The sequence below is a fragment of the Hyla sarda genome, chromosome 5 (genome assembly GCF_029499605.1).
Source record: "Hyla sarda isolate aHylSar1 chromosome 5, aHylSar1.hap1, whole genome shotgun sequence".
In the NCBI taxonomy this organism is placed as follows: Eukaryota; Metazoa; Chordata; class Amphibia; order Anura; family Hylidae; genus Hyla; species Hyla sarda.
The window spans coordinates 320,548,008-320,571,866 of NC_079193.1; the positions used below are offsets into that span (position 1 = coordinate 320,548,008).

General features: G+C 39.4%; 1 protein-coding gene across 1 annotated transcript; it reads left to right on the plus strand.

Annotated features, from left to right (window-relative positions):
• The first annotated feature begins 126 nt into the window (after positions 1–126).
• Positions 127–18,714, plus strand: LOC130274212 (carbonic anhydrase 3-like). The gene is made up of 7 exons (XM_056522270.1): positions 127–233; positions 444–632; positions 2,974–3,092; positions 10,911–11,003; positions 12,044–12,106; positions 16,109–16,264; positions 18,229–18,714. The coding sequence occupies exons 1-7, from the start codon at positions 194–196 to the stop codon at positions 18,346–18,348; spliced, it is 780 nt and encodes a 259-aa protein (XP_056378245.1). The 5' UTR covers positions 127–193; the 3' UTR covers positions 18,349–18,714.
• The last annotated feature ends 5,145 nt before the right edge of the window (positions 18,715–23,859 follow it).

Here is a 23,859-nt window from a genome sequence, read left to right on the forward strand (position 1 = left end):
TGTGGCATCCTGCGGGCAGAAGGGCTTGTTAGTCAACATAATAACATTGCCATTCCCTGAAGTCCACCCAGCGCATAGGGGAGTGGAAAAATAAAACCAGTCTCAGCACTGAGGTTTATAGTGATCTATAAATGACAGAGGAGAAAGTGCACATAGACAATCGGTGCTTGTAAAAAGGACACACAATATAATAATGTCACAAAGACATGACTGGGGTTATGGCACTTTCAATGGTGAGTACTATATTTTATGCCTTACTATACTTTTTATATATATATATATATATATATATATATATATATATATATTATTTATAAAGATGTATGTTGTTATTACAATAATATGTAATATTGTAATAAATCTCTATTTGTTTTTATACTTTGCTTTTGTATTTTTGTTGCTAAGAAGGTATGACAAATAGTAAATAGTTTTTTACTTTATAGGTCCAGACACATGGGAAGAATATTTCCCAAATGCCAAAGGACAAAAGCAATCACCTATTGAACTGCACACCCGGTATATTAAGCATGATGCCAGCCTGCGGCCATGGACTTCTTCTTACCGCCCAGGATCTTCTATGACTATTGCCAATGATGGAACTACAGTCAAAGTGATGTTTGATGGTTCATCAGGTGATCTCTTATTATGTTTTATTAAATGCTGCTTCTATATTTATTCATTGTATTGTGTAGTTGTATTGTGTGGTAAATATGAAAGCCCATAAGGTTTACTATTGATTGGGGTTCAAGAATTTTGACACTTTAAGTTTTATAAACAATTCAAAAACTGAGGCAATAGATTTTTACAGAGGAACATGGTCTAAAATATTAGGGAATTGCAGACATTACAGAAGATAGAGTGAAAACCACCAAAAAAACTTTTTTTTATAAATCATCTGGTGCCAGAAAGTTAAACAGATTTGTAAATTACTTCTATTAAAAAATCTTAATCCTTCCAGTACTTTTTAGGGGCTATATACTACAGAGGAAATGCTTTACTTTTTAGATTTTTCTGATGTCATGACCACAGTGTTCTCTGCTGACCTCTGCTGTCCATTTTAGGAACTCTCCTGAGCAGCATATGTTTGCTGTGGGGATTTTCTCCTGTTCTGGACAGTTCGTAAAATGGACAGCAAAGGTCAGCAGAGAGCACTGTGGTCATGACATCAGAGAAATCTAAAAAGTAAAGCATTTCCTCTGTAGTATATAGCCCCTAAAAAGTACTGGAAGGATTAAGATTTTTTAATAGAAGTCATTTACAAATCTGTTTAACTTTCTGGCACCAGATGATTTAAAAAAAAAAAAAAGTTTTTCACGGGAGTACCCCTTTAAATCCTATTCGAAGGAGTTTCCCACTGATGAACATATGTAACCTATATGTAGAACAGGGGTCTACATATAGGTCACATAGGTCCATCAGGGGAAAATACCTTCAAATATCATTCAACCAGTTTTCTGAATCATAAATGTAGAACTCTGTTCCACAACCCACCGGATGGCGGTCAGTCAGAAAATAAATAGATGAGTGGCAGCACAGGCAAGTGGTCTCAATGATTTACTGCTGTGAAAGTTATGGAAACAGACAAGTGAGCAGGCATGTAACCCCCATAGCAATGTATATTGACAACCGTGTCCCTGTCCACCTCTCCATTCACTCTCCATCTGAATGTATTGGCCAGTGGGCACCTCATGCTGGTCTCACAGATGAAACTAGCATGATTCAGATATTTATGGCATATGTCATAAATGTCTAAATAGGAACTATCCATTTGAGTATTAGCTCAATTGGAAACATTTGTTTCCATATACATTGCTGTGCAACAGGGATACACAGAGAGGTAGTATTAAGATGTTATTAAGGCTAAGTAGGTGCTATTTACAAGTAGGTGCTAAGTAGCAAGGCTATTCTTGCAGTCAATGATGGAACACCTATGTACCCGATAATAAGCTGATGATTCTAGCATAGTTTAATGTCTTCCAATATGCATTATATAATCCAAAATCTAGTGTCTGAGGCAAGAAGACATTACAGAGGTAAGAAAAATACTTTATTAAAGGGGTAATCCGCCCCTAGACATCTTATCCCCTAGTCAAAGGATAGGGGATGTCTGATCATGCGGGTCCCACTGCTGGGGACCTCCGAAATCTCCCTCCTGCACCCGGTGTTCGTTTAGAGTGTCGGGTGCAGCGCCGGAGGCTTGTGACATCAAGGTGCGATGCAGGGCGGAGGCTCGTGATTTCACAGTTACACACGCCGCTCATGATGTCACGGCTGCGTGACCTCAGTGCAAGTCTATGGGAGGGGGCGTGACAGACGTCACACCCCCTCCCATAGACTTGCAGCCGTTACTTCATGAGCGGCGTGTGTGACTGTGACATCACGAGCCTCCACCCCGCATCGCCAGTCATCTGGCATGGAGCGAAGTTCGCTTCTTGCACCGGATGTCTGGGGTGCCGCAGCAGAGATCGCGGGGGTCCCCAGCGGTGGGACCCCCCCCGTGATCAGACATCTTATCCCCTATCCTTTGGATACGGGATAAGATGTCCATGAGCAGAGTACCCCTTTAAGTATTTTATGGACCAACACATATGTAATTAGATGTACATAGCGCTCATTGTCAGGCATTGTGTCACACCATAGTAAGGGGTTAACAAAGGTCCTGTAGACTAAAGAAAACCATTTACACAACATACCAATCTCCCTGACCTTTCCAGAAACATGCATACTTGCTCAGCGAAGCGTACATATTTATTTCAGTAGAGACAAACAAGCAGACTCCTCTTGTAGTGAATTATCTATTTACACAGCAAAGAGTCTCACTTGTCAAAATCCATTTTGACAAAATGTATTGTCCCCTCATTTTTGCCATTGAGGAGCATTCAGGAGACCTCATACACGTTAGACTGTATCTACCGTTACTTGTATGATCATGGGGGAAAATTGTTAAAGAAAGATTAATTTTGTCTTCTTTAGTGATAAAAGATGGGCCTCTTACTGGAAGTTACAGACTGCGTCAAATGCAATTTCACTGGGGTTCTTCTGATGACTGTGGGTCCGAGCATGTTATAGATGGACTGAGATATGCAGGAGAGGTACTGAAAATAATATCCATTATTTGTTTACTTACAGTTTGAGAAATATTATTTAAATGGGTACTCCACTGCTCAGAGTTAGGAACAAACTGTTCTGAACGCTGGAGCCGGTGTCGGGAGCTCGTGACGTCGTAGCCCTGCCCCGTCATTACATCACTCCCACACCCTCAATGCAAGTCTATGGGAGGGGGCATGACATAGACTTGCATTGAGGGGTGGGGCGTAATGTCACGAGGGGACTGGGCTATGAAGTAATGAGCTCCCGGTGCCAGCTCCAGCGTTCGGAACAGTTTGTTCCAAACGCTGAGCATCAGAGTACCCCTTAAATTTTTATTCTAAATCATTTACAGAGCATACCATGGCATTTCACTTACAGGGTATACTGCTTCTATATTGCTTCTATTGCTTCCCATCAATAATATAAGTTTATGCTCCTCTATGTAAAGCATTTTGGAGATTCTCATCACGATGAAGGTGAATTAAATTGTCATTTCAATAATGATAAAATGAGAAAGAAAATTTAACTTCTTGGGTTGATAAAATTTGGTGTGTTACATGTACATTTATTTTTTAATATAGTAAACCACAGGGAAGTCCACATACATTGTTTCAACCAATAGAAGGATACCTTCGGGGCATCGCTTCCAATCAATAGTAAGCAAATTTACACAAAGTACATCTGGAATCAATTAATATTTGGAAGGAATAAAGACAGGATGTAGTTTAAACAAAGAATGAAATCCAGATTTTATCACAAGGCATGAGACTCATATTATGCTTTAAACTTTCTTTTTACTACTCCAGCAGCAACCAATCATGTAACAGAAAAATAGAAACAAATTAATAGTATGCAAATGAAGGTTAGGAATAGTGTCCAATAAACATGCAGCATAGTCTATATAACTGTTGCACATCACTGTAGCTTCCTCTTTCTTGCTGCTGCCAATGGCCAGTGTTTTTCCCTTGCTATTGTTCCTATAATTTGTTGGTTAACACATTATATATATATATATATATATATATATATATATATATATATATATTATTGCTTTATATTTTCTTATTGTACATTCAAATACCTATCACTGTTCTCTATCCACCCTCCGGTGGCTTTTATAGTTCTTTACCCGTCGGAACGGAATACCTTTAGTGCCTTCAGTGTCGACATCTGTGCGTGCAGTGTTTTCTTTCTTCCGTCGTTGCATCCGGGTCTTCAGCTTAGCGCTGAGTCCGGTCTCAGTGACGTGTCGCTTCAACTGGTTGTTGGTTGAAGTTCCCGCCCTCTCTCCTCAGCGGCACTATCTGTCATTCTCCTCACAGCGTCGGACAGCTCCGCTGCTTCTCTCATAGACGCCGCTCTCATTCTCTGACGGACGGACTCCGTCCATTACCTGCTGCCTTCCTTGTATACTATTCTAATATACCAGTATAATTGTATAATTTACAATATAGTTTGTTATATATAAGTTCTCTATATTACTGCTGTATTCATACATTTTCTAATCTATATTATCATCATACATATTCTCCTCATATTGTATTCCTTTACTATTAAACCAGATATTTGCTTGTTATATCTCTCTCTCAGTTTATTTCATTATGTCCACTGAACATGACACAAATAAGTCTCCTCTTCCTGAGGAACAAGATACATTTGATGAATCACATTTACAGTTTATGGTGGAGTCTATTTCTATCACAGTAACCATGTCTTTACAACAAACACCGGTTAATACCATAACTCAGAATCCTCCTAATACACCTTCTGACAGATTTTGGTCCGTGGAAGATTCAGCGGCCAAACTTGATAAATTTTCCCAAAAACGGAATTTTATTGAGGTGAATATTCCTGACTCAGATACTAAACACGCTAAAAAGCTGGGTAAGAAATCACATTCAGACAGTGTACAACATATTTGCAACACCAATACTGAAGCTATTAAAGGGGTACTACACTGGAAAACTTTTTTTAAAGCATAAACTGGTGCCAGAAAGTTAAACAGATTTGTAATTACTTCTATTAAAAAATCTTAATAATTCTAGTACTTATCAGCTGCTGTTATGATCCACAGGAAGCTCTTTACTTTTTGAATTTCCTTTCTGCCTGAGCACAGTGCTCTCTGTTGACACCTCTGTCCATTTTAGGAACGTTCCACAGTAGGAGCAAATCCCCATAGAAAACCTATGTTTAAAGGGCATCCCAAACCCTCATTCCGTGAGGAGGTCTCTAAAGTTTGGGAAAATCTTTGTTAAGGAAGAAACCTGACTCTTTTGTGACATCATCCAGCTCTTCATCTGATACTTCAGATAAATCTTCAGATGATGAGGATTATTCTTATGAAGGAGATTCAGAGGAGAATGAAGAAGCTTCAGCTTCTACTGACATTTAACCTACTGTAATACTAGATAGCATTGGGGAACCTTATTTTCACCCAGAAAATATTAAAACCCCTAGATCGGGTGAGTGGGTGCCATATCCACAAGTGGCAAAGTTTTTAGAATTCTTGGTTAACAAACCCTTAGATAAAACATCTTGCAACAAATTATGGACGGAATGTCCAAAACCCAACCTACCCCATAAGTCAGCCTGTACACCTGACATCGACTTATCTCTTATAAAATTTTTGTCCAAATCTGGACCTAACCCTAAGAAAGGTGTTAACCATTTGTTTCGGTCTATACAGGAGAAACTTCTAGATATCCTTGGCCCTCTCACCATAATTTTGGATATGTCAGAAGATCTTATAATATATATAATATATCTTCTGATATTCCTTTGGACATTCAAGTACTTTGAGGATGGGCTCAAAGGGCTGTATGCCTCCTAGGTAATTCCAATGCAGCCCTAAACTGTAAAAGGAGAAGATCAGTCTTGCTCCATGTAGACCCCCAATTGGCTAATCTGGCTCAATCAGAACCATCCACTTCTACAGAACGTTATCTCTTTGGAGATTCTTTTGTTCAAGTATTGAACAAATATGTTAATTTGTTCTCTTCTCTTGAGAAAGCCCTAATCTCTATGAAAAAAGGTTTTTAGTCCTAAGGTTTTTGAAAAGGCTGGGAGAGGCAGGAGCCGCTTTCCCGTCCGCCAATTCAAAGATCGCAGAATGCAAAAAGGTTCCTTCTCATATGACAGACCAAACCAGACTCCGGTGTTCCAGCAGTCCACACCTTTCTTCCCACCTAGAGGTCGTCCCTGAAGGGCAAGAGGTCATAGAGTCAGATGCGAGTCTCCTAGGATGGGGAGCTAGGTGCGGTTCCCTTTCCACAGGAGGGAAATGGTCCATGGAAGAATCTATCCTCCATATCAATTGCTTAGAATTATTGTCAGCATCCTTTGCTCTCAAGAGTTTCGCGAAGGACAGATCTCATTGCTGCATTCTGTTACGGATGGACATTATCCCAGCAGTCGATTAGGAGGTACAAAATGAAAACTTTTGGGAGATATTGCAAAGCAATTTTTGGCTTTTCTGTCTAGACAGGGATATTATTCACAAAGCAGAATACCTCCCTGGTATATCCAATGCGATAGCAGACTGGAATTCCCGTTCTCTGATCGATTCCAGCGATTGGATGTTGGATCACAAAATCTTTAATCAGATCAATATTCTTTGGGGTCCCATTTGATCTGTCAAACCCCTCAATTTTTCAGCTGGAGACCAGATCCCGCGACACACTCTATGCTTTCCCTCCATTTGTCATCGACACTGGTGTTGATCACCCCCTGGTGGCCAACCCAGACAGGGTTTTCTCAGGTATTGAGCATGACGATAGATTTTCCCAGGATTCTTCAATCCAGTCGATTCATTCTACTCAATCCATCAGGTTCTCCTCATCCTCTCATTCTATCAAGACTCCTCAACTGAGTAGCCTGGTTCATATCGGGTCAGAGGGATCTGACCTTGCACTTTCACAATTGGCTCAAAACATTTTATCAGAAGCCTGGGCACCAGGTACAAGAATGGCTTATCATTCCGCCTGGAACCTCTGGTGTCATTGGTGCATGGAACGGGATTTGGATCCCATATGCACACCTTTAAATTATATAGTACATTTCCCATCAGAATCTTTGAATTTAGGTAAAGCTTACCGTACTATTAATGTGTATCGCTCTGCTATATCTTTCTATCACAAACCCATCAATTCTTTACCTATAGGTAAACATCCACTTATTTGTAAACTCCTAAGAGGAATTTGTTTTAAAAGACCTCCTATTCCCAAATATCATTCCACTTGGGATGTTAATATTCCCTTAGATCTTATCGCTTCTTGGTCTGACAGTTTATCTTTAAAACTCTTATCCATTAAACTCACAGTTCTTTTATGTCTTATATCTTTTAAAAGAGTATCAGATGTTAAAGCTTTAGATATTTCACATAGAGTTTTCTCTCCACATGGAGTACAATTTTCCACAGTTAGATGCAAAAATCTGATCTACACATTGTCTTCTATCCTTGTTTTCCTCATAACGAACGCCTCTGTGTTGTGCGTTGTTTAAAAACTTATGAACAAAAGGCGTCTCATTTACGTCTCCCTTCTTCTTCTCAACTTCTCATATCTTATTGCAAACCATATCTTCCTGTATCTTCCCCGACTTTTGCCAGTTGGGTAAAAAATGCTATGTCCTTAGCAGGTATAGACATCTCCATGTTTGGTGCACATTCTACTAGGAGTGCAATGTCAACTAAAGTTTTACAATCAGGTGGATCTCTTTCTGACATCCTCAAGGCTGAGATTTGGTCTTCGAAATCAACCGTCCGCAATTTTTACTTTAGACTAGAATCCCATGTATCTATGGTCCTTCTTTAAATATATAATTTATTATATTATTATTGTTCCATTACAGATTTTTGCTTTGAAAATGCATAATATGAGTCTCTTGTCTTGTGATAAAATTGGGGATTTTCCTAGCCTTGGTGCTGGAAAATATAGATTTTTATTAAAGACTAGAGGCGATTATTATCCCACCCTTATAACCCAGGTCTATTCTTATCTATTTCAGTTTAATCTTTGGACAATTTGACTTCCATTCAGCTCCTTAAAGAGTTCCAGTTGGATTAGCTATGTTAGCATCCCAGATTTATCAAGTTTTACAGTTGAATCAAGAAAAAGGAAGCTATAGTGATGTGCAACAGTTATATTGACTATGCTGCATGTTGATTGGACACTATTCCTAACCTTCATTTGCATACTGTAAATTTTTATCTATTTTTCTGTTACATGATTGGTTGCTGCTAGAGTAGTAAAAAGAAAGTTTAAAGCATAATATGAGTCTCTTGTCTTTAACCCCTTCCCTCTTTGGCAATTTTTCATTTTCGCACTTTAGTTTTTTCCTCCTTGCCTTTTAAAAATCATAACCCTTTCAATTTTGCACCTAAATATCCATATGATGACTTATTTTTCGTGCCACCAATTATACTTTGTAATGATATCAATCATTTTACCCACAAATCTACAACGAAACATTAAAAAAAATCATTGTGCGACAAAATGGAAGAAAAAACGCCATTTTGTAACTTTTGGGGGCTTTTGTTTCTATGCAGTAAATTTTTCAGTAAAAATGACACCTTTTCTTTATTCTGTAGGTCCATATGGTTAAAATGATACCCTACGTATATAGGTTTGATTTTGTCGTACTTCTGAAAAAAATCATAACTACATGCATGAAAATTTACAAGTTTAAAATTGTCCTCTTCTGACCCCTATAACTTTTTTTTTTTTCCATGTACGGGGCGGTATGAGGGATAATTTTTTGCGCCGTGATCTGAAGTTTTTATTGGTACCATTTTTGTTTTAATTGGACTTTTTAATCGCTTTTTATTCATTTTATTATGTATAAAAAGTGACCAAAAATATGCTATTTTGGACTTTTGCGCGCACGCCATTGACCGTGTGGTTTAATTAATGATATATTTTTATAGTTCGGACATTTACGCATGCAGCAATATCACATATGTTCATATTTATTTTTATTTTCACAGTTTTTTCTTTTTTATGGGAAAAGGGGGTGATTCAAACTTTTATTAGGGAAGGAGATAAATCATCTTTATAAAAAAAAATTCACTTTCTTTTGCAATGTTATAGGGGACTATAACATGCAGTACATTGATTCCTTACACTGATCACTGCCAATGCAATGGCAGGGATCAGTGTTATCGGCGGTTGATTGCTCAAGCCTGGATTTCAGGCTGGGAGCAATCAGTCGCCGATTGGACAAACAGGAGGCAGGTAAGGAACCCTCCTGTTGCGTTGTAGCTGATTGGGACATCATGATTTTACCTCGATGGTCCCGATCAACCAGACTGAGCTGCCGGGAAGCTTTTACTTTCACTTTAGACGTAGGGATCAACTTTGATCGCCGCATCTAAAGAATTAATGCCGGACATAGGCCCGATCAGCGATGTCCGGCATTAGCCGTGGGTCCTGGTTGCTTATAGCAACCAGGACACACCGGGTATGATGCACGCTCACCTGCTGAGCACGTGTCACACCTCAGGAGCCGCTTATGGACATTTATAAACCTCTATATGCGGCAAGTGGTTAATAAAATCTATATTTTCCAGCATAAAGGCTAGGAAAATCCACAATTATATACTATAATTAGAATATATATTCTTAAGTCCTATAAGTGCTTCCTAATATCAGTGTTACTATTGGGACTTGGTTTTGGAAACATAACCTAAAAAAATAAGTAGTACTCCCTGCAGGTAGTATGTTCCATCCCTTCATTGTTCACTGCTGATTACAATGATAAACAACATAAAGCCCCTGTGCAAGAATGATATTTGCGACTATCACAGTGTTTACCAATCTCTTTTAGCTCGAAGCATACCATGGAAATTTTTTTTTATGGCGTAGCGCACCTACCCTCCAGTCAATCTGTGATATGCAGTTTGCCCCCCCTGTAGGTAGCTTGCCCCATGTAGGTGGAACTTGTCTATAGATAGTTTTCCCCCAAAAGGTAGGATTTTCCTGTAGGTAGTTCACAACATGTAAGTAGGACACGCCTGTAGGTAGTTTGCCCCCATGTAGATAGGAGATCCTGTAGGTAGTTTGCCCCACTGTACTGTAGGTAGGAACTCCTGCAGGCAGCTTGCCCCTCTAAAGGTAGGGCCCCCCCCCTGTAAGTAGGACCCCCTGTAGCTGGAACCGAGACTCATCAGATCAGGCAACATTATTTCCGTCTTCTATTGTCCAGTTTTGGTGGGCTTGTGCAAATTGTAGCCTCAGTTTTCTGTTCTTAGCTGACAGGAGTTGCACCTGGTGTGGTCCGCTGCTGTAGCCCATCTGCTTACAGGTTGGATGTGTTGTGCATTCAGACATGGCTTTCAGACATACTTTTGCTGTAAAGAATGGTTTATTTGAGTTACTGTTGTGTTTCTGTCATCTCAAATCAGTCTGCCCATTCTCCTTTGACCTGTGACATCAGCAGGGCATTTTCAATTTTTTTTTCCAGACCATTCTCTATAAATCCTAGAGATGGTTGTGTGTTACAATCCCAGTAGATCAGCAGTTTCTGAAATACTCAGACCAGCCCATCTGCCACAAACAACCATGTCCCCAATATAATCCCCTTCCTTTCTCATTCTGATGCTCGGTTTGAACTTTCACGTCTACATACCTAAATGTAACGAGTTGTCATGTGATTGGCTGATTACCTGTCTGTGTTAACAATGAATTGAACAGGTGTGCCTAGAGGCCAGTGAGTATATATATATATATATATATATATATATATATATATATATATATATATATATATCATGTAAATATACAATTTTACTTTTATCTGTAACTATAACACGTTTTGTTTTACAGATTCAGTTTATTCACTGGAACTCAAAGTATGACAGTGTTACAGAGGCCAGGAAGCATCCTGATGGAGTGGTTATTGTATCTGTGTTTTTAAAAGTAAGATAAACCTACAGGGACAATATTTTTGGTATTTTTGTATATGTGCGTAGATGATGCCAGTTGGCAGATAACAAAAATGATAGAATTATTTCAAGGCACATTATAATATATGGGTGGAAGAAATAGATGATTAGTGTTGGGCGTGAATATTCGCATTTTGAATTTTTATCTTGAATATCGCAAATTCGCGAATTCACGAATATTGCAAATATATTCGCTATATATTTGAAATTATGAATATTCTCTTTTTTCCCGCATATGCGCATATTCGCATATGTGCATGTTCGCATATGCGCATATTCGCATATGTGAATATTCGCATATTCCTTCTTTTCACTTGTGGACCAATTAGAATGATGCAAATACACTTGTCAGAGGTTATCAACAACATCCCTAGCAACCAATAGTAAAGTTGCTCACCCCCTCACTGTTTTCAACCTTGAATACGCGATTATGCGAATATAACGAATACGCGAAATTCGCAAATATAGGACGAATATTCATCTATATATTCGTGAAATATCGCAAATTCGAATATGGCCAATGCCGTTCATCACTATAGATGATGAACTTATTGGTACATGGTTATATGTCCCTTCAACTGTACTAGCCCATTGAATATGAAATACATGTAGATCCTATTAAACATGTAGTCAGTCCAGCATCAAAACACTTATCTCCCACTATGACTCCCACGATCTCCTGCCCGGTGCCCTGTGGTTGACACGACTTCACCATGCATCTCTATGGGAGAGTCGGAGATACCCTGTGGATAGGGGAAAAGTTTATTAATACTGTATAACTTCCTTGAAATAAACAATGCCAAATTTTTATATTCACATTTTTTTAATTAATCCTAATATAATAATTTTCCTAAGTGATAAACGTTATAACCATAGAGCGCAGAGGCAGCAGTTGTACTTGGAGTCTGGACCACTGGTATTATAGATAAAACATTTGGGGGCTTTGTCACATATTTTGTGTTGGAACCCAGAAGCTTTAAAGTATAGCTGTCATTTTGATTCATGTTTTAATAGATTGGCAAAGCAAGACCCCAACTGAAGTCAATTCTAGAAGCACTGGATTGCATCAAGGCTAAGGTGTGTGGTATATGACATTTTGTTCTTCTTTTTAAGGTATAAATATAAATTTCTGTAAAACCAGTATATATGAGACATAAGGAAGAATTAACATTGCTTTTTGACTTCATGAATTTACATGACCATGTGTATCATCATGAGGGGCACACTGTAGTTACATTATGATGAGGGTACTTACTGTGCTAATTGTGCAGGCACTGCCACTGTGCCTGCCACTAAGAACAGCTGTAGTCCAATGCCGCAGTGTCTCACCAGAGAAACTTCTGACCTCAATAGTTTTAAGAAGCACTCTGAGTTTCTTTATTTTATGCCCATATCATGCACACTCAACATGACTACTCCTCTCCATTAATTCAAGCACAGCAGCATTTATGAATTTCATTACTCGGGCATGTAATCATCAGTTTGACTTACAGAAAGTTCTACTGCTTAATGTGTCAAAAGGAAGTCCTGGGTCAGCTGACTTCCTGTGAACTACAGGATGACATCATCACCTATTAAATCGCACCTGCTATCTCACAAACCTTTCCCCACTCAGATCTGTATACTGCTGCTGCCATCTCTATGGAATCAGGATATATAGTAGATATGGACATGTACGAAATTGATGGTACCCTTTTGTCAAAGACAGAAAAACCCACAATGCTGCCTGAAATAACTTGATCCTGACAAAAGTAATAATGACCAAGCTTCCTCCATGCTTTGCAGTTAAAGTGCACCTTTCATGAAACAAACTTTTTATATAGTAAAGATAAAGCCCTACTGAACAACTTTTTAATTGCTTTAATTTAAAAAACATTCCTCCTTTCATGTTTTTTTTACTTTAAAAACTTCGCCACTAGGGCTCTCCCAAGCAGTCCTGTCAGCAAGCATTTCGGACTCAGTGAGTGAGTCTGAAATCAGCTCTGTGCAGCTCCCAGCCTGTCAGTAGGAGGGAGGGAGCACTGAGCTGGTACACAAGCAGGGAGCAAACAGAGAGAATACATTCCCTCTTCTCTTTTTCTCAGTTCCTCTCCCCTCTATCCACTTTCCACATGGCTAATTATATATGCACTGCTCATCTCATTCTCTCCATGGACTTGCCATTGCTATGGAATACTTGTGAGAAAAAAGACCAATGGATCCAGGCGCTGCTCTATTCAGGTATACACAGGATGCAGGTAAGTGTTCTTAATCAAGCAATTTTATTGAACACAAAACAAAAAAAGGATCATGACGCGTTTCGGGGTAAATTCCCCTTCCTCAGATGATGGGAAGGGGAATTTACCCCGAAACGCGTCATGATCCTTTTGTTGTTTTGTGTTCAATAAAATTGCTTGATTAAGAACACTTACCTGCATCCTGTGTATAGCTGGATAGAGCAGCACCTGGATCCATTGGTCTTTTTTCTCACAAGTATTCCAGTTCCTACAGGGCGTTGACACGCTCCTGTGACCATCAGGCTCGGCAGCTCATCCAACTCTATCTGGTACCCCAATCAAGGGGTGATATGTGCAATTCTTCTACTTTAAGGTGAGCGGCCACCCTGACTTAAGTCCTGGGTGTACATTCAGCATACTTTTTGGTTCCCTCACCTGCCAAGGGTAATACACGAGGCGCTGCCTCCTGGTTGTGTTTTTTGTCTTTATTTCTTCATTTGCCATTGCTATAACAGCCTCCTGTGCACTGTGGCATTGAATTGAGCTACTAAAGAGCATAGAAAAAAAGGTATTTTTAGGGGGGTTTAAAGCAAAATAAATGCAGGGATAGACTTAGGCAGAGTCAGGGACAGATGGGGAGAGGGATTAGGGAAAGTTTAGATGGTGATAGGTACTCTTTAAGTACAATAGGGAGGATTTATCAAAACCTGTGCAGAGGAAAGGTTGACCAGTTGCTCATGACAGCAAATCAGATTGCTGCTTTTATGTTTACAGGCCTTTTAAAAAGTGAAAGAAACAATCTGATTGGTTGCTATGGGCACATGTAAAATTTGGCATTTAGCCTAGGCGTTTTGGCGGGCAGGGGGTGTGTCATGGCTTTATTGGGACATGGCCTCTCCCCCCATGCCAAATTCACTACAAATTACAGCTGCAAGCTGAGATAATTGCAGGAAAAATCTATGATAGTTGTTGTAGATTTCTGAGCCGGATTCATTGAGAAGAGTGAGCCTTTAAATAATTTCAAAGGGTGGTGCATTACTTGGATGCACTGGTCTTGGTAAATTACCCTCCCCCATAGTCTTTAAAATTCTGAGGTGCTGGGTAGAGTCCCCCTCAAACCACTAGGCAGTTCTTTGGTGCACGACAATCAATCCCAGAAGCTCAGAGTTGTAAACTTCAACACTCCCTGTGCCTGTTCAGACTATGACTAAGGGTCGCTAGGTCTGAAATGCGTCAATCGTTTTTCAGCATTATTATTTAACGGTTTATAACTTGCTACATGTTCTTACCTGGTACTATGAAGATTTTATTGTATGAGCAATAGAGAATACATTTCTAACATACAGGGATTAGGTACATTACTATGGTGGATGTAACAATGACATTGGCTAACCCTCAACACTGATGTTAAAATTGAGACATTAGCCAGTATATCCTTATATGAAGGACATACCTGAGCCCGCACACCAACGCCAAGGTTTCTCAAGTGGCACGGGACCTAGCACTAACCTACCTGTGCCTGATAAACAAAACCAGGGGCCAGTGGGCAATTACGGCAGCATTATGTCCGACTCACAGCCTGCTCCCAGTGACCTCCAGTGGGAACTGGGCACACATACAATGGGAGGAGGGAGGTAGGCTATAAGCCCCACCCAAGTGGCTGAGTATGTATGCCGGCCTCACAGGTGAACCTGAATGCAGCCTAGAGTGGTAATAAAGGTCCATAAAATGTGGAGTTTTACATCTCCAAGTATAAGACTTAATAAATGAAAAAGAGAGATGGTCTCAACTGGCAGGCAGGAGGTGCTCATCCCCTCATGCGGTTGTGCATATATACTGGGGGTCAGATCCTACCCTTGTAGTTCGTTTCTAAGGGTGATCCCCAGCATAAAAATGCATATGGTGGGGGATGCCTGAAACAGACTACAAGTTCCACATTAACATCCTACACCAGATAAGTGGTGCGGATGTGTAACAATTAGAATAATAACATACAGGGATTAGGTACACTACTGTGGTGAATGTAACAATGACATTGGCTAACCTCAACACTGATGTTAAAATTGAGACATTAGCCAGTATATCCTTATATGAAGGACATACTTGAGCCCGCACACCAGTGCCAAGGTTTCTGAAGTGGCACGGGACCTAGCACTAACCTACCTGTGCCTGATAAGCAAAACCAGGGGCCAGTGGGCAATTATGGCCCAGTATATATGCACAACCGCATGTGGGGTTGAGCACCTCCTGCCTGCCAGTTGAGACCATCTCTCTTTTTCGTTATTTAAGAAGATTTACTAACATTACTCTCCTGTGCTGGCTGCTACGAAACAAGTACGCCCTCTGCTGGAAACATTGCTGCAGTGCCAATACATGATTTCACAGGACACTTGGGAACTGAACTATTTTTGTCAGAGATACAGCAATGAATCACTTTCTCAGCTGGTGACAAGTGCTACAGATATAGTGACTCACACTGGGGTGATTTATAGGATACGCAGAACATTACCATGATATTTGCCTCAAGGCATCACTGGGTGACATATAACATGTTTTACTAGTTTACCATAAGACTGGGTCTACACCTAATATTAGCAAATATTCAATAGTCAAAGCAAGGAGTGGAAATAACACACAAAAAACCCTCTCATTTAAAGATGTTTCAGCTTTATCTATAATTTGAAACAACTCCTGGCTAAGGATAAAACACTTACCAAAATACTACATGTGAACGAAGCCTTGTAATCCACACATTTGTAAGGCAATGGTTAAAGTTAAATATAGCTGATGTCTTGAATTACTCTTTTAATACCCCCAGTTATCAACCTGACCATAACATTATAATTGATGTTTTGACATTTAGGGAAAGAAAGCTCATTTCACAGATTTTGACCCTTCAATCCTGTTTCCTGCATCTCGAGATTATTGGATGTACCAAGGGTCTTACACAACCCCCCCATGTGAGGAATGTGTGACCTGGCTGCTCTTAAGAGAACCCATCACAGTCAGCTCTGAACAGGTAAATCCACCCAATTTACTATTAACCATGTATTGTTTCTATGTATGATATTACGGAACTCATATTGCATAACTCTGCTAATAAGCATAATAATAATAATGATAACAGCAACAATAATAATAATAATTAATAACAATAATACTAATCCATTACTATTTACTACATAACTAAGAAAATAAATGACTCTATATAATAGTCATAAAGTTACCAAATAATACCAAATATTATCACCAAAGATATTGCCATCATATTGTTACTGTCCAAATTCAGTATACTGAGACCAATATTATCAATATGCTAAGGACAAATAATACCGCCGCACTTGACCACTACATAGTGACAAAACAACACTACCACATTGTTATCAAATACTATCACACCACGACCACGATTCTGCTACTTAATAAAAAATTAAACACTATACACAGACCAATATACCACCATTCAGTGACCTATATAGTGGTAGATACCAGTATTTCACAGTATCTGCAGACCGTATAAGTGATTACAGTGCAGTTACATCCAGTGACTTGCAGGTGACATTTTCTCTTGACATTTTCTCTGAATTATTTACTTTTGCTTTTCTCCTTTTCTTCTTGGCTCCGACCACCATGAAGACTTTTCCCGTCCATGACTAATCTCTGCAGAATCAAATTAAGCTCCTCATTCCAACAGTATTTTTTATTTTCTTTCATCTAATAATGTGTTCTATTAAAGTCTATGGAAAAGTTTCACACATTGTATAGAAAAAAAGAGGGAATTCCAACATTGGAATTAGATTTTAAAAACTGCTGCTTTTTACTGCAGTTTTCTCATTTTTATCTTACACTGTGTGAACCCAGCCTAAAAGTACACATTTTGTGCCGCATCTAGTAGTTAGGTTCACCCGTCCACCATATATTAGTTAGGCTCTTCTGTGCCCCATATAGTTGTTAGACTCCTGTGTTCCCCATATAATAGTTGGACTCCTCTGTGCCGCATATAGTAGTTAGACTCCTGTCTGCCTCATATTATAGTTAGACTCCCCTGTGCCCCATAAAGCAGTTAAGCTCCTATGTGCCCAATATAGTAGTTAGACTCCCCTGTGCCCCATATAGAAGTTCGGCTCCTCTGTGACAACCTCCTTCCTCGCGCATATAGTAGGTATGTAAGGGGAGTGAATAAAACGTCACTTTTATTAAGTCCTTTTAAAAGCGTATAGAAATAAGTGCTTGTAATATGATAGGGACTAATGTAATCCCTCAAGACAAAAAATAAAGACTACTGTTAAATGTGATACACTGATAATGTCTCAAATAGCCAAGACACCCATCCCATAGATCCGATGCGTTTCGTCCACAATACGTGGGCTCATCAGGGACTGAATGGGGTAATATATAGTAGAGTCAATGTAGAGACAACAAATCAATTCAATAGTGAAGGGACGGAAGATACAGAATCCGTCCCTGTTGAGCACTATAGATAATCGCCCCAGTGGTCCATAAGTCATAGGACACACTGCCCTGCAAGAAAAGACTAGCCTTCTCCGGGTCTGGTCAAAAAAAAAAAAATCACACATATCTGCAATGAGGTTATGTCCTGCTGGGTTGAGGAAAATCTGTAAGGCAAACGATGATTCCTATTTACGATTTCGGCGATTCAGTATTCTCTTGTGCGACCCGCAGTAGCGGGAAGCCATGCTATGACGCTGGCTGCTCAGCGCACATGGAGAAAAGTCGCGGCGTGTGACCTCATATCCGCCGCCGACGTCGAGGGGCGGTGCTGGGAGGAGGACGCATCTCCCAGACAACGCCACACAACAGAGATATAGTAGTTAGGCCTCCTCTCTGGTGGTTAGGCCTCTCTTATAGTAGTCCTAAAAATCTCCTGTAGGCGTAATTTGTAGGTGTTTATTACTTTAAGATGATTTTTATTCTATTTCGAATGGTAAAATAAATATTACATTTATTATCATATTTTTGCAGATGGAAAAATTTCGGAGCATTTTCTCAACTATGGAGTGTGAAGTTCCAATGCACATGGTGAACAATTTTCGGCCCACCCAGCCTCTAAATGGGAGAGAAGTTAGAGCGTCTTTTGACTAGAATACCATTTAGGCTGTGATATATACTCTGCTTTGCTAGCTGATCCCAATAGCAGACCCTTAAATAATGCTAAGCAATATGTTATCAGTAAATTCAAAAGAGAGAGGTAGGTGGTTGCTTACTTGGCCTTTCGCCAAACTCCCATGAATGCTAATGGAGTGGACCTGAACAAACAATGCTACTTACTGATTGATTTCAATAGAAAAAGCTGTTAGAAATCAGTAAATGGATGTTACAGGGACTCTGTTCACCCACCAAGTAAATGTCTTAGTGGTTGAGACCCAAAATATACTTCGTATATGGCTTATATTGCACAAATTTGTTAGTGGTATTGTTTAAAGGGGTGGAAAACATTTTTTTTTTTAAATCAACTGGTGCCAGAAAGTTACACAGATTTGTAAATTACTTCTATTAAAAAAATCTTTATCCTTCCAGTACTTTTTAGCAGCTGTATGCTGCAGAGGAAATTATTATTATTTTTTTATTTCTTTTTTGTCTTGTCCACAGTGCTCTCTGCTGACACCTGATGCTCATATCAGGAACTGTCCAGAGCAGGAGAAAATCCTCATAGCAAACCTATGCTACTCTGGACAGTTCCTGACATGGACAGAGGTGTCAGCAGAGAGCACTGTGGGCCACACAAAAAAGAAATTAAAAAAGTAAAGAATTTCCTCCGTGGCATATAGCTGCTAAAAAGTACTATAAGGATAAAGATTTTTTTAGTAGAAGTAATTTACAAATCTGTTTAACTTTCTACGACCAATTATTTAAAAAAAAAAAAAAAAGTTTTCCAAAGGAGTACCCCTTTAAGATAGGAGGTTTCCCACCTTGAATATAAAAATGACCATATAATAGTCAGCATATTATAGCAATAAAAAAGTAAATATTTATCTAAAAGCTAATTTAGATAGATCAACCAATATGACTGCTTTTTAACTTTGCAACAATTACACCCTACTGCATAAACACTGGTATTTGTAAGTAAAAATTGCACTTACCAAATCTTGGAAATTCTTCTAAGGCTATGTTCACACAGCAGAATTTCTGCATGGAATTCTGCATGATAATTCTGCAGTAAATTCCGCAGAAGTGCCCATTCACTTCAATGGAATTCTTGCAGTGGAAATTCTGCAGCAGAAATACTTCTGTGTGAATGAGACAGCGGAATCCCATTGAAGTGTATTGGCTTCAAATTCATGCAGAATTTTCATGTGAAATTCAATGCAGAATTCCAAGCAGAAATTCTGGTGCGTGAACATAGCCTAACAGTTTTTTTGCTGACATTTGACTATTTCTTTGTTTTTTGTTGAAATTCTTTGCATGTCTCCATTGTAAAGCTACATTTAATGGGGCTATCCAGCATAGAAATGATCATGCACTATATGGGGCTGCCAGCATAGTATACAATTAAAACCTGAATTTACCTGATGCCGTGGTATTGCTGCTCCCATCCTCTGCCCCCAGTCTTGTTCTTAGTTGCATGTAGTTGACACGTCACACTGCACTCAGCTAACTAACCACAGCAATGTCCCGCCTTGGCGGAGCAGCAGTGTGATGTATTAAGCCCTGGCATCAGCTGCTCAGCCAATCACTGGCCGAGGCGGGACATTGCTGCAGTTGGCAATTAGCTGAGGATAGTATAACGTGTCGACCACCAGCAACCAGGAAGAAAACCAGGGATGTGAGCAGCGATACTGAGGCACCTTGGGAGCAGCCGCAGGTAAGTTCTGGTTTTTGTTTTATATGCCAACAGCCTGGGCATAATGTTTAAGAAAAGTTCTACAGAGGAATACTCCTTTAATCTGAATTGCCCTGATTTTCTAAAACTTTCTAATTCTTACACAGCGCTAACCTAGAGGGACAGACTTTAAATGTGCCAAATTATCACAGTGTATTAGGCTGGGTGATAAATCTGGTGCATCTGAAGACTGTCAAGTTTAAGTTTAGACCAATTATCAGTTGACTTAAAAGTGTGCCAGAATTTGCGCCAGAATGTGTGGCAATTGTTGCCTAAAGTCCCTTCCCATATGTCAAATGAGACAGTTCTGGGGCATTTTCAATAGTAAATCTGGCTCAATGTGTATAAAACTGCTAAGGTTCTGTTCACATTAGCTTGCATGGCTTCTATTTATTACAGTAATAACTGGTGTGATGCATTCAGTGTCCAATTGGTGGATGCATTGGATCTATGATGTCGTCCATTAGATTTCCATTGGGTCTGAAAGTTTTAATGGTGAGACTATTGCCACTGTTCAAGCTTTTCTTGCTATAAAAATGCTGGAAAACATGATCAAGCCTTATTGAGGATAACAAGGACATAAGCCTTAGAAATTCTCTAATACATTTTATTTGACAAACTGTGCTCCATGTAAGCCTAGGAATAATATTACTAAGCTTTTTTTAAATTTTTTTTTCAAAAAATTCTATTTTTAACCTCCTGCTCCATTCTTACTTTACATTATACAGAGGAGAGACGCATTTAAACAGCAAATAGTTTGAAAATTATGGCAGATTTTTACAAATATTTTTATTAATTACAGTGCATTTGTGAATTGCAATTTAAGCAATATACAGGGAGGCAAAGTGTCACCACAATGTGAAGCTACATTTTAACAAATAACTGCAATTTCTTAGAACTTGGAGTAAATCACTGCAGACAGGCTTCTTTATTTTAATCCGAAAGCAGGAAATTATGTCAAAAAGTAATATTGCACATTTTCTCATGTTTAATTTTATGAATTGTACAATAAAATATATCCAGTGTGGGTTTGTTCATTTACTACAAGAATCACCATAAAAAATAACACTTGTTGTTTCAGGTGACTTCATGATTAACTGTTGTGTGTGTGTATACATAAGAAATAGCAGTATGTTTGGTTATCATATGGCTTATGTATGGCACTGTTCACCATTTTTCCCCTCTGCAGTTTTCTCTTAGCTCGGTTCTACAGTGGGCAGGGACTAGCTGTTAGTTTGTTTCCCATACACAGCCCAGAGTATCAATCCCAGTCACAGCATGCATGCTTGGGTAGATATAATATAAATATAGCTTTGAGGAGGTTATCCAGTTGTTTTTTTTTTTTTTGTAAAAAGGTCTCAAAAGGGCATTAAAAGACCAAACCAACCGTTACTTACTTACAACACTGTTCCCTTGTTTAGGCTCTGGCTGCACCCTAATCTTTCTTAAAGGGGTACTCAGTTGCTAGACATCTCATCCCCTATCCGAAGGATATCTCAAGGCGGGGGTCCCGCTGCTGGGGGCTGTCACGCTACCTTCCATAGACATACGTGGAGGGGGTGTGGCATGACGTCACACACCACTGCCGGAGGCCGGCATTCATTAAGAACACCGGGTGCTGCACGGAGATCATAGGGGTCCCAGCGGCAGGACCCCCTTGATCAGACATCTTATCCCCTATCCTTTGGATAGAGGATAAGATGTCTAGCCGCGGAGTACCCCTTTAAGGAGCTGAGGTCATATGTCTCCCTCAGCCAATCAGTCATGTCAGTGGTCACACGCCAGTCTCCTGTAATCATGGTTACCTGCACTAATAACCTGTATAAACAGGTTAGGGTGGGTGATCCTGATGTCAGATTTCCTTTAAAAGTGGAGGGGTTTGAATGATACCATAAATGGTATCACAAAAGGCAGCAAAACATCAAAACATTTATTGTTGATTTGTTTTGACAGTTTAACCCCTTAAAGACTTAGCCCTTTTTCACCTTAAGGACTCGGCCATTTTTTGCAATTCTGACCACTGTCACTTTAAACATTAATAACTCTGGAATGCTTTTAGTTATCATTCTGATTCCGAGATAGTTTTTTTGTGACATATTCTACTATAACTTAGTGGTAAAATTTTATGGTAACTTCCATCCTTTCTTGGTGAAAAATCCCAAAATTTGATGAAAAAAAAGAAAATTTTGCATTTTTCTAACTTTGAAGCTCTCTGCTTGTAAGGAAATGGATATTCAAATAAAAAAATTTTTGGTTCACATATACAATATGTCTACTTTATGTTTACATCGTAAAATTTATGAGTTTTTACTTTTGGAAGACACCAGAGGGCTTCAAAGTTCAGCAGCAATTTTCAGATTTTTCGCAAAGTGATCAGTTCAGTTTTGAAGTGGATTTGAAGGGTCTTCATATTAGAAATACCCCACAAATGACCCCATTATAAAAACTGCACCCCCCAAAGTATTCAAAATGACATTCAGTCAGCATTTTAACCCTTTAGGTGTTTCACAGGAATAGCAGCAAAGTAAAGGAGAAAATTCACAATCTTCATTTTTTACACTCGCATGTTCTTGTAGACCCAATTTTTGAATTTTTGCAAGGGGTAAAAAGGAGAAAATTTGTACTTGTATTTGAAACCCAATTTCTCTCGAGTAAGCACATACCTCATATGTCTATGTTAATTGTTCGGCGGGCGCAGTAGAGGGCTCAGAAGGGAAGGAGCGACAAATGGTTTTTGGGGGGCATGTCACCTTTAGGAAGCCCCTATGGTGCCAGAACAGCAAAAAAAAACACATGGCATACCATCTTGGAAACTAGACCCCTTGGGGAACATAACAAGGGGTAAAGTGAACCTTAATACCCCACAGGTGATTCACAACTTTTGCATATGTTAAAAAAAAATTTTTTTTTCCTAAAATGCTTGGTTTCCCAAAATGTTTACATTTTTAAAAAGGGTAATAGCAGAAAATACCCCCCAAAATTGGAAGCCCAATTTCTCCTGATTCAGAAAACACCCCATAAGGGGGTGAAAAATGCTCTGCTGGCGCACTACGTCTCAGAAGAGAAGGAGTCACATTTGGCTTTTTGAAAGCAAATTTTGCTCTAGGGGCATGCCGCATTTAGGAAGCCCCTATGGTGCCAGGACAGCAAAAAAAAAAAACACATGGCATACTATTTTGGAAACTAGACCCCTCGGGGAACGTAACAAGGGGTTAAGTGAACCTTTATACCCCACAGGTGTTTCACGACTTTTGCATATGTAAAAAAAATGTTTTTTTTACCTAAAATGCTTGTTTTCCCAAAAATTTTACATTTTTAAAAAGAGTAAAAGCAGAAAACACCCCCCAAAATTTGTAACACAATTTCTCCCGAGTACGGCGATACCCCATATGTGACCCTAAATTGTTGCCTTGAAATACGACAGGGCTCCAAAGTGAGAGCGCCATGCGCATTTGAGGCCTAAATTTGGGACTTGCATAGGGGTGGACATAGGGGTATTCTACGCCAGTGATTCCCAAACAGGGGGCCTACAGCTGTTGTAAAACTCCCAGCATGCCTGGACAGTCAGTGGCTGTCTGGTAATACTGGGAGTAGTTGTTTTGCAACAGCTGGAGGCTCTGTTTTGGAAACAGTGGCGTACCAGACGTTTTTCATTTTTATTGGGGAGGGGAGGGGGGCTGTGTAGGGGTATATATGCCCATAAGTGAATGCTGGGAGCTGTGGTGGTCTGCCTCCTGCTTTTGCATAACTACAGCTCCCAGCATGCCCTTTTT